The sequence below is a fragment of the Podarcis erhardii genome (genome assembly GCF_964252035.2).
Source record: "Podarcis erhardii genome assembly, chromosome: 7".
NCBI classification, from domain to species: Eukaryota; Metazoa; Chordata; class Lepidosauria; order Squamata; family Lacertidae; genus Podarcis; species Podarcis erhardii.
In genome coordinates, this window is record NC_138511.1 from 80,990,965 (window position 1) to 81,005,888 (window position 14,924).

The 14,924-nt window shown below is 45.0% G+C and overlaps 1 protein-coding gene across 1 annotated transcript; it reads left to right on the forward strand.

Annotated features, from left to right (window-relative positions):
• LOC309346115 (phospholipase A2 inhibitor and Ly6/PLAUR domain-containing protein-like) lies at positions 1 to 13,898 on the forward strand. Its single transcript, XM_081869815.1, has 4 exons — positions 1 to 150; positions 2,769 to 2,891; positions 11,486 to 11,632; positions 13,652 to 13,898. The coding sequence occupies exons 1-4, from the start codon at positions 99 to 101 to the stop codon at positions 13,855 to 13,857; spliced, it is 528 nt and encodes a 175-aa protein (XP_081725941.1). The 5' UTR covers positions 1 to 98; the 3' UTR covers positions 13,858 to 13,898.
• Positions 13,899 to 14,924: the final 1,026 nt, after the last annotated feature.

Sequence of the window (14,924 nt, forward strand, 5' to 3'; positions counted from 1 at the left end):
TCCTTGCAATCCTCTATAAATTCCTCCACCTAAGCCTCAATTCCTTGCTCAGCCCAGTGCTGTTCTCGAGCTCCTTCTTGGCTCTTCACCTCTCTAGAATGATGACGACACTCCTGATCTCCTGCCTCCTCTTGACCCTTCTGAATCCAGGTGAGCAGAACCACAGCTGCTGGGCAGTTCATCATGTTTCCAGGAAGGAACTAAGTGGGGGGTCAGCCATTAAAGCAGGAGAAGAAAGGAACAAGGACTTGTGCTTCCTTTGAAAGGGAGAGGAATAAAGCATATGGTCAAGCTACAAGGGATCTTCAATCAGGATAGTTTGTTCCCAATATTTGTTTTTATTTAACCAAATACATACTGAGAGATGCAGCATAGCTGTCAACTTACAGATTTGAAAATGAGTGACCAGCAGCCTTGAAAATAAGGGACCAGCAGCCTTGAAAATAAGGGACCAGCAGCCAAAATAAGGGACCTGCAGCCTCACCTGTTCCAGGCACTCCAGTCTTCCTGTCCTCCTGCAGTCTGGTCAAACTCATGCTGGTAGCTTCGAGAACACTGTCCAACCAACTCTGTAACCAGAGGTTCAACTGAATAGAATCTGAATCACATGCACCACAAGGCCTATGCAGCCTCAACTTAAGATGGCTCCCTGGCCTGGCTTTGCACTGCAAAGGTTGCAGCAGCACGTGCAACAAAATGGCATCCAACATTCAAAAAAAAACCTCAGCTTGCATTAATTAGCCACACACAAGGCATGCAAGCTCCACCACCCCCCCAGTCGTTCTTAGACTTCTTATTGGGTGAGCAACACAGCCAAGCAACACAGTTGGAACCTCCCTCCTCCCTGGCTGGCAGGGAGGGAGGGAGAGGAGCTGCTTCCTTTGAAATTTAAGGGACATCTATCAATAAGGGGACGCAGGTGGCGCTGTGGGTTAAAGCCTCAGCGCCTAGGACCTGCCGATCGAAAGGTCGGCGGTTCGAATCCCTGCGGCGGGGTGCGCTCCCGTCACTCGGTCCCAGTGCCTGCCAACCTAGCAGTTCGAAAGCACCTCCGGGTGCAAGTAGATAAATAGGGACCGCTTACCACAGCGGGAAGGTAAACGGCGTTTCCGTGTGCGGCTCTGGCTTGCCAGAGCAGCGATGTCACGCTGGCCACGTGACCCGGAAGTGTCTCCGGACAGCGCTGGCCCCTGGCCTCTTAAGTGAGATGGGCACACAACCCCAGAGTCTGGCAAGACTGGCCCGTACGGGCAGGGGTACCTTTACCTTTACCTTTTATCAATAAGGGACAGCAGCGGGACATGGCACTGGAATAACTGACTGTCCCTTCAAATAAGGAACACTTGACAGCTATGGTGCAGTATCCCAGAGTCCATTGGGGGAGCAATGGGGGCAGTTGCCCATTCTTGGATAAACCAGAATCCTAGGTTTCATCTACAACAAAGAGTATGTTTCTCGAACTTTTTTCCTGTTTGCTTCCCTCATCGTCCACTCAAATTCTACCCCTTCCTCCTGAAACTTTGTTCTCAATAGTAAATCTTTATTTTACCAAATGCATACAGAGGTGTGACATCCCCAAGTACATTGGGGGAGCAAAAGAGGCAGTACAGTGGTGCCCCGCAAGACGAATGCCTCGCAAGATGGAAAACCCGCTAGACGAAAGGGTTTTCCGTTTTGGAGGCGCTTCGCTAAACGAATTTCTCTATGGGGTTGCTTCGCAAGACGAAAAAATCTTGCGAGTTCCCGCGGGGGTTTTTCCGCTTTTTTCCGCCCTTTCCCAAAGCGCTAAGCGGCTTATCAGCTGTTCCGCTGATAAGCCGCTTCTCAGCTGATCGCTAAAAGCCGCTAGACCGCTAATAGCGCTAATCCGCTAAGCTGTCAATGGTCTTGCTTCGCAAGACGAAAAAACCGCTAGACGAAGAGAATCGCGGAACGGATTAATTTCATCTTGCGAGGCACCACTGTAGTTCACTCTTCAATAAACCAGAATCCTAGCTTAAATTTAAAGCAGTGGTGTCCAAACTTTTTTCAAAGAGGGCCAGATTTGATGAAGAGAAAAACCGTGGGGGCTGACCAAAGGGCCAACCAAAGTTGTTAACCTTTTATTTTGGAGCGGAATTATCGTGCCCCCACCCCATGCAATCTTTTAGTTTACTGGTTTACACAGGGCCCCAATCTCTGAGTGGAGTCAGGTCCCAGGGGTACCAGATGTGCTTACCAGAGTCTGTCATGTTTGCTGGTGCTGATGGGAGTTGTAGTACAACAACTTCGGGAGGGTTAAAGGTTTCCCCACACCTTCTCCTACTGGTCCTCTCCCTCAGCCTGCAGGAGCCATCTTGGACAATCATTCTCTGGTCTATGCAAGGCCCACCCCCATTCAGAGTATAAGATCTACTGAAGGAATATATATAGGAAGCATTATGTAGATGAACAATGGTCCATCTAGTCTAGTATCTTGTTCTTGCCATGGGTCCTATGGGAAGCCCGTAAGAAAGATCTGAGTGTAACAGCTCCCTTTCTGCAGTTTCCAGTAACTAGTATTCAGACAAATAGTGCCTCCAATGTTGGAGGAAAAAATATATCAATAGAGGATGGTAAACATGAATTTATCCAGTCCACTTTTGAAGCTATCGAAGTTGGTAGCCTTTGCTGCCTCTCGTAAGATGGCGTTTGTAGCAGAAAGTGTTGTGTTCATGTACCTTAACACAGACCTATTCCTCCTACACAGTTACTAATGTTTTCCAAATCCATTTCCCCCCTGTCTGCAGTGGCATCTCTGATATGTGAGTCTTGTTTCAATGAAGGAAAAGATTGCAAAAATGCCACCATTGAGGAGTGTGACGAGTCCAGCGACCAGTCGTGCTTCTCTTCCCGTGGAGTTGGCAAACTGTGTAAGTGAGAAGAACTTTCAACCTCTTTGATCACCAAAACGTAAACCCCCTGACTCACTTTCGAAGGCCATATCTTAGCCACAGGCCACGGAACATGACTTTTCATAAAGTAGTGTTCTAGGTTCTGCATTGCCTGTAGGAGCAGGGAAGAAATTTAAGTCAGTTCATATTTAAAGGTACATTTACTCAATTGGCAGAGCAAAACAAAGCCATCCTTCAGAATCTGCCCTTCTCCCATTTTTGCAATTCAGTTCTGCGGCCATGTAACCAATAGACAAATGCACATACTAAGGTAAAGTGTGCATATAAGAACCTACAACAGCTTTTGTAGTTGGAGTCAGTCTGTCAGGGGGAAACCATAACTGCTTAAATCAGTATGACCCTGCAGATAGGGCCTAAGAGTGAAAATAACATTCACACTAAATGTTGATGGTGGTGAGAGTTGGAAACTGATATGAACTTAAAATAAGAAACCAAGAGAAACTGACACTGAGATATTGCCCCTTCCTAATTGCCTGTGGTACATGCTCCCTTTATGAGCTCCATCACCGACTCTCATTGATCCAGTTACAGGGTGGATTTATTTCAATCAATCAATTTCAATCATGATTTAAATCACTAGTCATTAAAACTTGATTTAATTATTATTTTTTTACAGAAAGACTCATTCTTGCTGGTATAATCTTAATATTTACGAGATGAAGGTTCCGTTTTTGAATAATAAATTTTCAGAGTAGTTTTTACAGTTATATCAAAAATTACTGATTTGGTTATACTATTAGAAATACATTCACAGATAATTATGAAATTTTTGTGAGGTTTAATAAGTTAACTATTTATATTTGGATAACTTTTCTACTGTACTTTACTGAAAGGAGAAAAATAATCATTTCATTAATAACAATCTAAACAATTTATTTAACTAAAACAATAACATTATAGCATATGTATCCATGTTTGTTAACTGATGTGGTTAAATGATTTTTTAAGAAATACCTTGGAGGGAGTTATAGCACATATGAAAAACTTTAAACAAATCCTTATTTCCTGACGAGGATAGCCTTTGGACCATAATGTAAGATTTTCCCTCCAAAAGCATTTTTTTTAAAAAAAAAAATCCAATTTAAATTAAAAAGGTCCAATTTAAATTGAAAAAATCTGATTTAAATTAAAAAATCTGATCATTTTGATTTTTTTTTTTTAAAAAAAACCAATGGATTTTTATCCACCCTGTCCAGTTACCTGGGCAGCCACAAAACATTTCATTCATGAATTGCTTCCCATGAAGCCTCCTGAACTGATCCCATTCAATAAGGAGAAGGGTGGTAGAAACCTCTGGACAGCCAAAGGTACTCCAGTCCTGACTCACATTCAACAAATAGATAAAACTGGAGAATCTCTTTCTGCTCCAAGTAGAAAGAGCCTGCTCAACAAAATTGGATACCTGAGTCAAACCCCACCCCACAGACCCGGAAGAAAGGGTGACTGAAGATTCAGCCTGGGCGATTTATTGATACATCACCCCAGGACCGGTATGAGGGGCAGACCATGATGACAGCTTCACTCAGCAGTAAATCGGTGGGGGAAACCCTGCCTATCCTGAGTCCCTCTGCCTCCAGCACCCAGCACACTGAGGAAAAACTAAACAAGCTGCAGCCTGCAGCTGGAGGCAGAGGGACTCAGGAGGGGTGGCAGTTTCATGAAAGATATATCGCTGAGTGAAATCACCATCATGGTCTGTCTCTCATACTGGCAGTGGGAGAAACAAGCTGCATGATGAGGCTTATAAAGATTATTCCTCCCTCTCTCCTTAAACTGCTTGGGTTAAGAGCACACCACTACCCTCGCCTCAGCCAAGCAATTTTGCAGAAACCCCAAATCACCAATGGCTCACATGAGCCAATAGTGGGGCGGGGACTCAGTTAAAGTGCTCCCCCTCCCCAGCTGCAAGAACCTGGATGGAGTGCAGGCTCTTGGCTGCCACCTGGCTGCCTTCTTCAGCACAGGAGGAAAGACGGAGCCCACTCTGCCAGTCGAAGGCAACCAAGCAGTGCAGACAGCCCTGCAAGGCAGAGGTAGGGTGGCTTTGCAGCCTGAGGAAGGAAAGAGGCAGTGTGCCCACATGGGCACCAGTGAGGCGGTTGGAGCCTCAGAAAGGAGCTCCGAGGTGGTATTTGCTAAAATGCATAGAACTCAAGATAAGGTATGTTGGAAATGCAAGGAGAGGGAAGGGAACTTCTTTCATATGTGGTGGATGTGTCCTAAGATTAAAGCCTACTGGGATGTTATATATATATATAATGAACTGAAAAAGATTTTCAAAAATAATTTTAGTAAAAAAACTAGAGGCTTTTTTATTAGGGATAATAGGTGAAAAAAATTCCCCCAAAGACATAAATATATTTATGTATGCTACCACGGCAGAAAGGATACTTTTAGCCCAGAAATGGAATCAGCTGGAACTTCCAACGTTTGAAGAATGCCAGACAAAGATGATTGAATACGCCGAGCTGGCGAGACTGACGGGGGAAATCCGAATCCAGCAAGACAAAGTGTTTGAAAAGGACTGGAGTTAATTTGTACAATATATGAATGAACATTACAAACATTTTAAAACATTTACAGGATTGATTTAAAATATTTTGTTAGGTTATGATTTGATACCTGTATATAAATATTAGAAGTAAGTCTTTTAAGTATGGAAGTAAAGTAAACAGGGTGATTTAGAAATGAGAAAATAAAAGTGATTGCATATGGAAGTCAGGGAGGGGGACGGGAGGAAGTCAATGCTCAATTTGAGCAAACATATATGTGATGAGGAAATTTTATTTGGTTGTTATAAAGGAAAAAAGAAATTTTATTAAACATTACATTAAAAAAGAAAAAGGAAGGAGCTCCAAGGTCCCTGCCACGAACAACAGGGACATGGGGTGGCTCAAATGGGGGAGAGGAGGAGGTGGCAGATCTTGCCTCCAAGGATCACATCACAGCTTCAAAGGCAGCAGCATCAGGCAATGCTTTTCTTGGTGGTCAGATCCCCTGCCCCTCTGGATGCTGCCACATAAGGTGATTGTCAACCCTTGCCTCATGGGTGGACCAGCCCTATCTCCAGGTCTAGTTATTTCCTTTTCCAATTCTTCCTTTTATAGCACTTTTGGGGTCAACAATGGTTCTCAAGTCCTGCATCGATACAGAGTTGTGTGATGCAGACTATTCCAGCATCTCCATAACCTCATCAATATACTTGCGCAACAAGCTCTCCTGCTGCAAGACAGATATGTGCAACAGCGGACCTCCTGAAAGTAAGTATCATCATCAGGAAAGATGATCTCACAAAACTCAAGTAATGAGAGAGGTCAAAGAAAGACAAACAAGTTTTTGGCAGTATCCTGATGTCAGGGTAAGGTAATTGAGAGAGCGGTTGCTGAACAGCTTGGTAGGTTTCTGGAGGAAACATCGGCATTAGATCCATTTCAGTCTGGTTTCCGTCCTGGTTTTGGGACAGAGACGGCTCTGGTTGCTTTAACAGATGATCTCCGTAGACAACTGGATCGAGGCAGGTCTGATCCTTTTAGATTTGTCAGCAGCCTTTGACATGGTCGATCATGATCTTCTGGACCACCTCCTCACAGATGTGGGGATACAGGGCATAGCCCGTAAGTTGTTGTGCTCTTTTATCTCTGGTTGGGGACAGAGGGTGGCACTAGGGAGGGAAATGTCGTCGCGCCACTCCTTGGTGTGTGGAGTGCCGCAGGGCGCAATTCTCTCCCCGATGCTTTTTAACATCTTTATGCGCCCCCTTGCCCAGATTATCCGGAGCTTTGGGCTGGGCTGTCACCAATATGCTGGTGACACTCAGCTCTATCTGCTGATGGATGGCCACACCGACTCGACCCCGAACACACTGACCAGATGCTTGGAAGCTGTGGCTGGATGGTTTCGTGGGAGCTGATTGAAACTAAATCCTTCGAAGACAGAGGTCCTATGGCTAGGTTGGGATGGCATGAGGATGAGGGACCAACTCCCTTCTCTTGCGGGGGCCCAATTAGTGCCATTGCCTTCCGTTAAGAGTTTGGGTGTAATCCTTGACGCCTCCCTTTCCATGGAGGTGCAGGTTACAGCAACAGCCAAGGCGACATTTTTCCACCTTCGCCGCATCAAGCAGTTGGTCCCTTACCTTTCCCGCCCTGACTTGGCCACAGTGATCCATGCGACAGTCACCTCCAGGCTTGACTACTGTAATTCGCTCTATGAGGGGCTGCCCTTGAAGCTGTCCCAGAAACTCCAGCGGGTACAGAATGCTGCAGCGAGGCTCCTCACGGGGTCTCTGCCATGGGAGCATATCCACCCAGTGCTTTTCAAGTTGCACTGGCTCCCGGTGGAGTACAGGGTCAGATTTAAGGTGCTGCTTTTGACCTTTAAAGCCCTTCACGGCCTAGGACCCTCGTACCTACGAGACCGCCTCTCCTGGTATGCCCCACGGAGAGCCTCAAGGTCCATAAATAACAACACCCTAGTGGTCCCGGGCCCTAAGGAAGTTAGATTGGCTTCAACCAGAGCCAGGGCCTTTTCAACTCTGGCTCCGGCCTGGTGGAACGCTCTGCCTCATGAGACCAGGGCCCTGCAGGATCTGATTTCTTTCCGCAGGGCCTGTAAGACAGAGTTGTTCCACCTGGCCTTTGGCTTGGAGCCAATTTGATTCCCTCCCTCCCTCTCTTACTTTTCTTTTCTTCTTTTCCTTCTCCTCCTGTGATGAGGCTACATTTTAAGATTTTAATGTTCCATTATTTTAATGTTGTATTTTATTTTTGTTTTTAAGTTTGTAATCATTCATCTTGTTTTTATTATTGCTTGTAAGCCGCTCTGAGCCCGGCCTTGGCTGGGGAGGGCGGGGTATAAATAAATAATTATTATTATTATTATTATTATTATTATTATTATTATTATTGGGACTGGCTAGACAAGGAGGAGCGGTGGCAGCCAGTCGCTCCAGGAGGTGCCTGAGGGTGACACTAGGAAAGAAGATTTCAAACCTGATTCAGACTGGTGGGACAGGGAGGAGCCACAGACAGAGGGAACCAGCAGGGAAGCATTGGAGCCATAGTATGGGGGTGGCGGGAACTAATAGAACAAAACCCAAAATCCCAATAAGAAGATTACCTGAACAACATACAGCATCTATTAGCAAGAAATACAAGGGAGCGTCACAGTTTTACCTTAGTCCTAGAAACACCCCTCCCATAATGTTACCCTCAGTTCCTCTCCTGCAGCATCTTCTGGTATTTACATCCTATGCTTTCCTCCAAAAAGCTTGAGCTCCCGCTCACCATTTTAACCTCAAAATATCCAGTGAAATAGGTTAAGCTGAGAGATGGTTCCTGGCCCCAGACCACTCACCAAGTGTCATGGCTACAGTGGAATTTGAACCCTGGTCTCCTAGTTTCTAGTCCAACCCTCTAAACACTACAACTCACTGCCTCATTGGTTTCCCAGAGTTCTAGCCCCCAAACCTAGAGTGACCCATTTTCATTGATGCATTTGCATTTGTAGAGATATTTTTAGTGGGACAGGCCTCTGTCCTTCTTGTATGGGAAGGAACTGATTTCTTTTAGGTTTGCATTCAGGGAATTAATATCTTCAGGTTAAAGCAAATGCTAAGATAGATATAGTTGATGCAATGGGCTCCAGTGCCACCTAATTACTAAGCTATAGAGGAGCACTATCTACACAAAGGGGAGAAGAACCAGGTGGTGCAAAGAATAAAAAGTTTTAAAAAAATGCCCTGAAGGAAATGTGGCCCTCACTGAAACAATTAATACAAAGGTTCCATCTTTAAGCCGCGGCTAGGCTCCTGGTTTACACCAACTGATGACGCAGGCCTGTATCACCATCCTGTTCAAACTAGAGGCAGAAGCTAGAGTTGGGATTTGAACCAAGAACCCCAAAGCTGGAAGCTGCGCTGAGCTGGAGCCTGGCTTAGTGAGCTACCATGAATTGCATACTGAGACCCTCAGGTGCAGAGGAAGATAGGAATAACACCACACCAGTCCTGGTGTTCCTTGGTTTGGTATTCATTAGTTTGTTCACAGGCTGCAATAATGGATGTCTTTAGCTTGATCCAGTGTACATCGATTTTATCAGGGAATTCTGAAAGCAGATTCCTTAAGAGTCATTTGGAAGCAATCCCACTTAATGGGATCTTGAAAGACTTGAGTGTTCATTTTGTGCCTTGGTTTCCTTCCTTGAAGCCGGCGTTAAGGTATAATTTGATAGCCATCGTGGAGTGTATTAGTCGGTGATCTGTCCAGCAGTTGTCAGTACTCGTCATAGCTCCGGTAAGGAGCACATCATGGCGATCTTTAGCACAGACGATGACGTAGTCTAAGAGGTGCCAGTGGTTTGATCAAGGATGCCACCATTAAGTTTAAAATTATTTTTTCTGTCAAAAGAGTGTGTTGGTAATAACAAGGTTGTGCGCTGCATATATTGTCAAAAGTAAGATTCTGTTCTGTTGCTGTTTTCAATTCCTTCTTTTCCAATAGTCCCAGGCCACAGATCGAAATCTTGCCCAACCCCTGCATTAAAATCACCCAGGAGGAGGAGTTTATTTTCCTTATAGTTCCTGAGAGTAAAATTTTTCTTTAATGCCTTCATCAGCATCCAGTGTTGGTGCATGAGTGCTTATAATGGTGGCCTGTTGGTTTTTTGGTGAGCTTTATTTGAGAGGTTGAGAGTCACTCATTATTACCGTTAGAGACTTCTGACAGGAGCTTCACAAGATCATTTTTGATAGCTAAGCCTACCCCATGTATCAGATGTTCTTGTTACAGAAGAAAGTGTAGCCTCCTTTTCCTTCTACTCAACTGCCTCGTTCCTTGAGTCAGAACGACTGAATCTGTATCCACTGCCCATGTGCCGGTTCATGAGTAAGGACTTCCAGATTTCACAATCCTGCCCCATTACCATTTGCCAATCGCCATGGGACTTTTTGGGTTTCGGATGGGTTTTTGGAAGACCCCTGTGTGTGAATTTGTTTTATGTGTGTAGATCAGTGCATGCTGACCAAGGCACAATCTTCCCAGTAGGGCTCTGTTCCGATGGCATGAGTAGTCACAATGAACCGGTAAATTGCTATCTGCTGCAGCCTTCATCTGTCTTCACAGCTGTTCTAACATACCAGTTGTAATCATCAGCCTGTTCTGCCATTGTGGACTTTTTGGGATCATTCTTTCTCTAGCTCCATTCCTTTGACCTTACTGCCTTGGGTGACCCTGCTGGGAGTACGAAATTCGCAACGGCTTCGCTCACTCAAGTCATAAGAACGTGCAAACCCACTCACCATGACAAGGTGATTATCCAGAGAGTGAGAAAGCAGTATGATACCTGTGGATTGGCCAGCCCTTCTACAAACATCTGCAACATGGGCTCCTGCCTTCGCCAACGGGAACAGGGCTTTCTAAGAGGATCTTTGCATTATTTAACAACATAGCATAGTAAAAGAAAGACTGCAGATACAACAAAACCAAAAACCATGTATCAATAACAAGATTAATTGAACAGCATGCAGCATACATGAGCAAAACTTATAAGGGAGCTTCAGTTTTACCTTAGTCCTAGAAACATTCCTTGTGTGATGCTACTCACAGTCCCTCTCCTGCAGCAGCTTCTGATATTTACATCCCTACTCTTTCCTCCAAAGAGCCCTCATGCTCTCCATTTTAGCCTCAAACACCCGTGTAAAATAGGTGAGACTAAGGGGCAATGTCTGGCCCCAGGTCACCCAGCAAGTGTTGTTGCTCAAGTCCAGATTTGAACTCTGGTCTCCTCCCACCCTTGTTTCTGATGTAGATGTTCACATTCCTGTGTTCCTGATGTAGACCTTCACTCACCCCCCCTTCCTTGGTGGGAGGAGGCACCATTTTGTGGTTCACCTTAGCATTCCCAATACCCTGGTGTAAGTTTTTATTGTAAACACTATAACAACACTAGGACAAAGAATTCTTGGAGTGGTAGTTTCTTAAGGGTGCTGAGGGTTAATTGGAAAACCCCTATTCCCTCACAGAGCTATGGATTAGCAAACAAACCCCACACAATAGCTCTTATTAGCTGACATTTCTTCTTAGGTGAAAGCATGATTTTACCAAAACTAAGCAAATGTTTTCCCAGAAGTGTTTTTTAAGGACAAAACTACTAAGAGCTTTCCTTCTCTTTCCCACTCTAAGGAAGAGGGCCATTTTGTAGAATTTTATCATCATTTCTGTGCATCTGTGGCTGCCATTTTGTCTCTCAGAATGCCCCCCAATGCTGCTCAGTGCTAAGCCCAATTGCTTAAAGTGGTATCCCTGTGCTTGAAATGTATGCTGTGAAAGTGGCCCCAGTCAGAAATCTCTTGCACCATGCCTTAATGTAGCCCTGGATGAATGGAGCATGGCTGAAGCACACCGCTTGGAGAAGTGCTGGAAGGTGGTATGCATCCATCTTGGAAGGAAGAGTACAATTCCCACCCCTCATATACAGCACATTGTGGTTTGCATCTGCAAAAGAAATGCATTGACTAACTGCAATGTTGGTGTGGTGTGGTGATTGTTTTCCAGTGCCTGATACTGAGACAAGGGAGCCCAATGGGCTGAAGTGCCCGAGTTGCTTCTCCATCTTGTCAGATGATTGCGAGGGCTTGAAGACCGTCAGCTGCAGAAATGAGGAGGATCAATGCATCTACCTTGGAGGTCTCATGAAGTTTGGTGAGTCTTGTATGATGGAGTGCAGCTAATGCCCCATCTGTACTATGCATTTAAAGCAGTATCATGCCACTTTTAGCAGTCATGGCTTCGTCTAAAAGACGCTAGGATGCTTAGTTTATTAAGGGTGTTGAAAGTTATTAGGAGACCCACGTTGCCCTCACAGAGTGTCTGGGATGGGCAGGAGCCCAAGGAGGAGGGATGTGTGTGCAGGGAGATGGGAGGAGGAGGATACAGGGGAAGGGGCTAGTGATTTCTGCAGTTCTTGTCTGAAACCCTGTTCCTGTTTATTCCATTTTTTCCCCAGCAACACCTTAAAAGCCTATTCAGATAGGGACATGCTCTATTCCCTTTTGCTGTTCATTCAGTTGAGTTTTATATTTAAGAGTTTAAAAGAGAGCCAGTGTGGTGTAGTGGTTAAGAGCGGCAGGGGCGCCGACTTATAAAAAATATTGGGGGGGGGGCCCATACCGGGGTCCTGCCCCGGGAAGTTTTCTAAGAGCCGCTCCCGGCCTGTTGCTGCTGCTGCCGCCCGCCTCGTGGCCCCTTCGCCAGCTGAGGGAGGGAGAGAGACCGAGAAGGAGAGAGATGCGTGGTGGGCAAGGCAAGTGCCCGCCGCGCCTCGCCTCCCACCGCCCCTCGTGCCGGCCACCCCCTCCCCTCCCTTCCCCGCGCCCGCGCGCTCGCTCGCTCGCCCTCCTCACCCCAGCTCTTGGCCGTTCGCCCCAGGAACTCGCCGCTGTTGGGGTTGTAGATGAACCTCCACCACTCGGCCATAGACTGGCTGAAGGGCTTCTTCTCCTCCTTGGCCATAGCGGGAGAGAGAGAGAGAGAGAGAGAGAGAGAGAGAGAGAGAGAGAGAGAGTCTGGAAAGAGAGAGGGAGGTCGGCGGTTCGCGGGTGGCGGTTTTTCCCCTGCCGAAACAACAGCGGCTCCTCAGAACCGCTAAGTAACTCTCCCTCAGGCGCCCGGCGGGAGAGCAGAAGAGAGGAAAAGGAAAGAGGGGCTGGGCCAGTCGCACGCACCGAGCAAAACTACTCGCGCTGCCTCTTTTACTACCGTAATAATTATTTGTTTTAACTCATTACTGAATGTATTTTAAAAGGTAACTATCGTCAAACAAGGAAAATAAAAAATACCAACATAATTTTGTGATTTTACAAAGCATAATATAACTAATATAACTAATAATATAACTAATAATTTTCTTATAATTTTCCATGGAGTCGGCGCCTATGAAGAGCGGTAGTCTCGTAATCTGGGGAACCAGGTTCGCGTCTCCGTTCCTCCACATGCAGCTGCTGGGTGACCTTGGGCCAGTCACACTTCTTTGAGGTCTCTCAGCCCCACTCACCTCACAGAGTGTTTGTTGTGGGGGAGGAAGGGAAAGGAGAATGTTAGCCGCTTTGAGATTCCTTAAAGGGAGTGAAAGGCAGGATATCAAATCCAAACTCTTCATCTTCTAAATGTTTTAATGGTTTTAACTGCTTTTATTGCTAATGTAAGTATTTCTTGTAAGTCCCTATCAGTTTTTACTGCAATCAAGCGGTATATAGATTTTGTTCAATAAAAATACATCTTTAAATTTGCACTTTAAATTGGAGGGGGCAGGATGGAGACCCACAGGCCCAGGGGCCAAAGGCATTCCTCTAGGACTCTCTCTCTCTCTCTGGCCTTTGGGATCCTCCTTAGCCACACCTCCTCTCCCTAGGCCACACCCCTCACAAGCCCCACTTCATAGCCTACCTGTATGCTTCAGCCTGGCTGGATTGTTGCCCCTGAACTCTTGGTTACCTGGAGGGAGGACAGAGAGGGGGGTTTGAATGTATGTATAAAATAGCCTGTCGTGTAAAGGTTAATTTTACATATGTTTCCATTGGCCTGTGGACCTCCCAGAAGGTCACCCAGACTGGAAAAACGGCTCTGGGGCTGAAATAGGTTGCCCACCCTTCAGTTTGAGGGAGAGGGTTTTGGATTCCAAAAATATGTGTGTGTGTGTGTGTGTGTGTGTTTTTCCAACAGGAGGAAGCATCCTGATGGGCGCTGTCCGAGGCTGTGCAACAAGTAGTACGTGTGACTACAATCAGGGGTTGCTGGAGACTGATCTTGAATCATCAGGATTTAAGATCACTCAATTAGAGTGCACTGAAGCAATGGATGAGGATGCCACAGAAGACACCACCATTTATGACGGCCTAGTGGTTGAAGCAGGGGAGGTCTCAGCCTGAGGACTCCCAGGCTTTCTTTCTAGAAGTCTAGAAGCTCCTCCTCAAAGACAGGCTGTATTTGACTTTCATGTGCAAATGAAATCATTCAGTCATGTCAAAAATAAATATATATGGTTAATAATGTGTGTTGTGTTATTTTACCAAATGCAACATTTGTTGGGGAAAATAATACAGTGGTACCTCGGGTTAAGTACTTAATTCATTCTGGGGTCCGTACTTAACCTGAAACTGTTCTTTTTTATATAATATTTATTAAAAAAATTTTGAACAATACAGAAAAACATACATCAGTAACATAGTCTTTTCAAATCTCTACATTTCATTCTCATCTTTGGACTTCCTCGCATCTCTTGTTCCTGCATTCTGAACTCATAAATTTTGCTAGCAAATTGTTTGCTTATTTCAATTCATATCATATAATTATCCAATATTAAATCTCAAATTTTAGAATTTAACTCACACTTCTGAAATCTTAGTTTTAAAATATTGTTAATCCAAAATTTATCTTTTCTTTCAATTACGTTCAAATTTATATTCCTTATTACTAATTTGTTGGAGCCATGTTATTACAAATCTTACATCTTTCTTAACATTCATGCAATTTACAATGTTTTTGTAGATAATCCTTAAATTTCTTCCAGTCCTCCTCCACCAGTTCTTCTCCCAGGTCTCAGATTCTGCCAGTCATCTCAGCCAGTTCCATATAGTCCATCAGTTGCATCTGCCATTCTTCCAGTGTGGGCAGATCTTGAGCTTTCCAGCATTTAGCGATGAGTATCCTTGCTGCTGTTGTGGCGTACATAAAAAAAGTTCGATCCTTCTTTTGCACACTCTGGCCGACAATGCCTAAAAGAAAGGCCTCTGGTTTCTTAAGGAAGGTATACTTAAATACCTTTTTCAGCTCATTATATATCATTTCCCAGAAGGCCTTCACTCTAGGGCAAGTCCACCAGAGGTGAAAGAATGTTCCTTCAGCTTCTTTACACTTCCAACATTTATTGTCAGACAAATGGTATATCTTTGCAAGCTTAACTGGAGTCATGTACCACCTATATATCATTTTCATA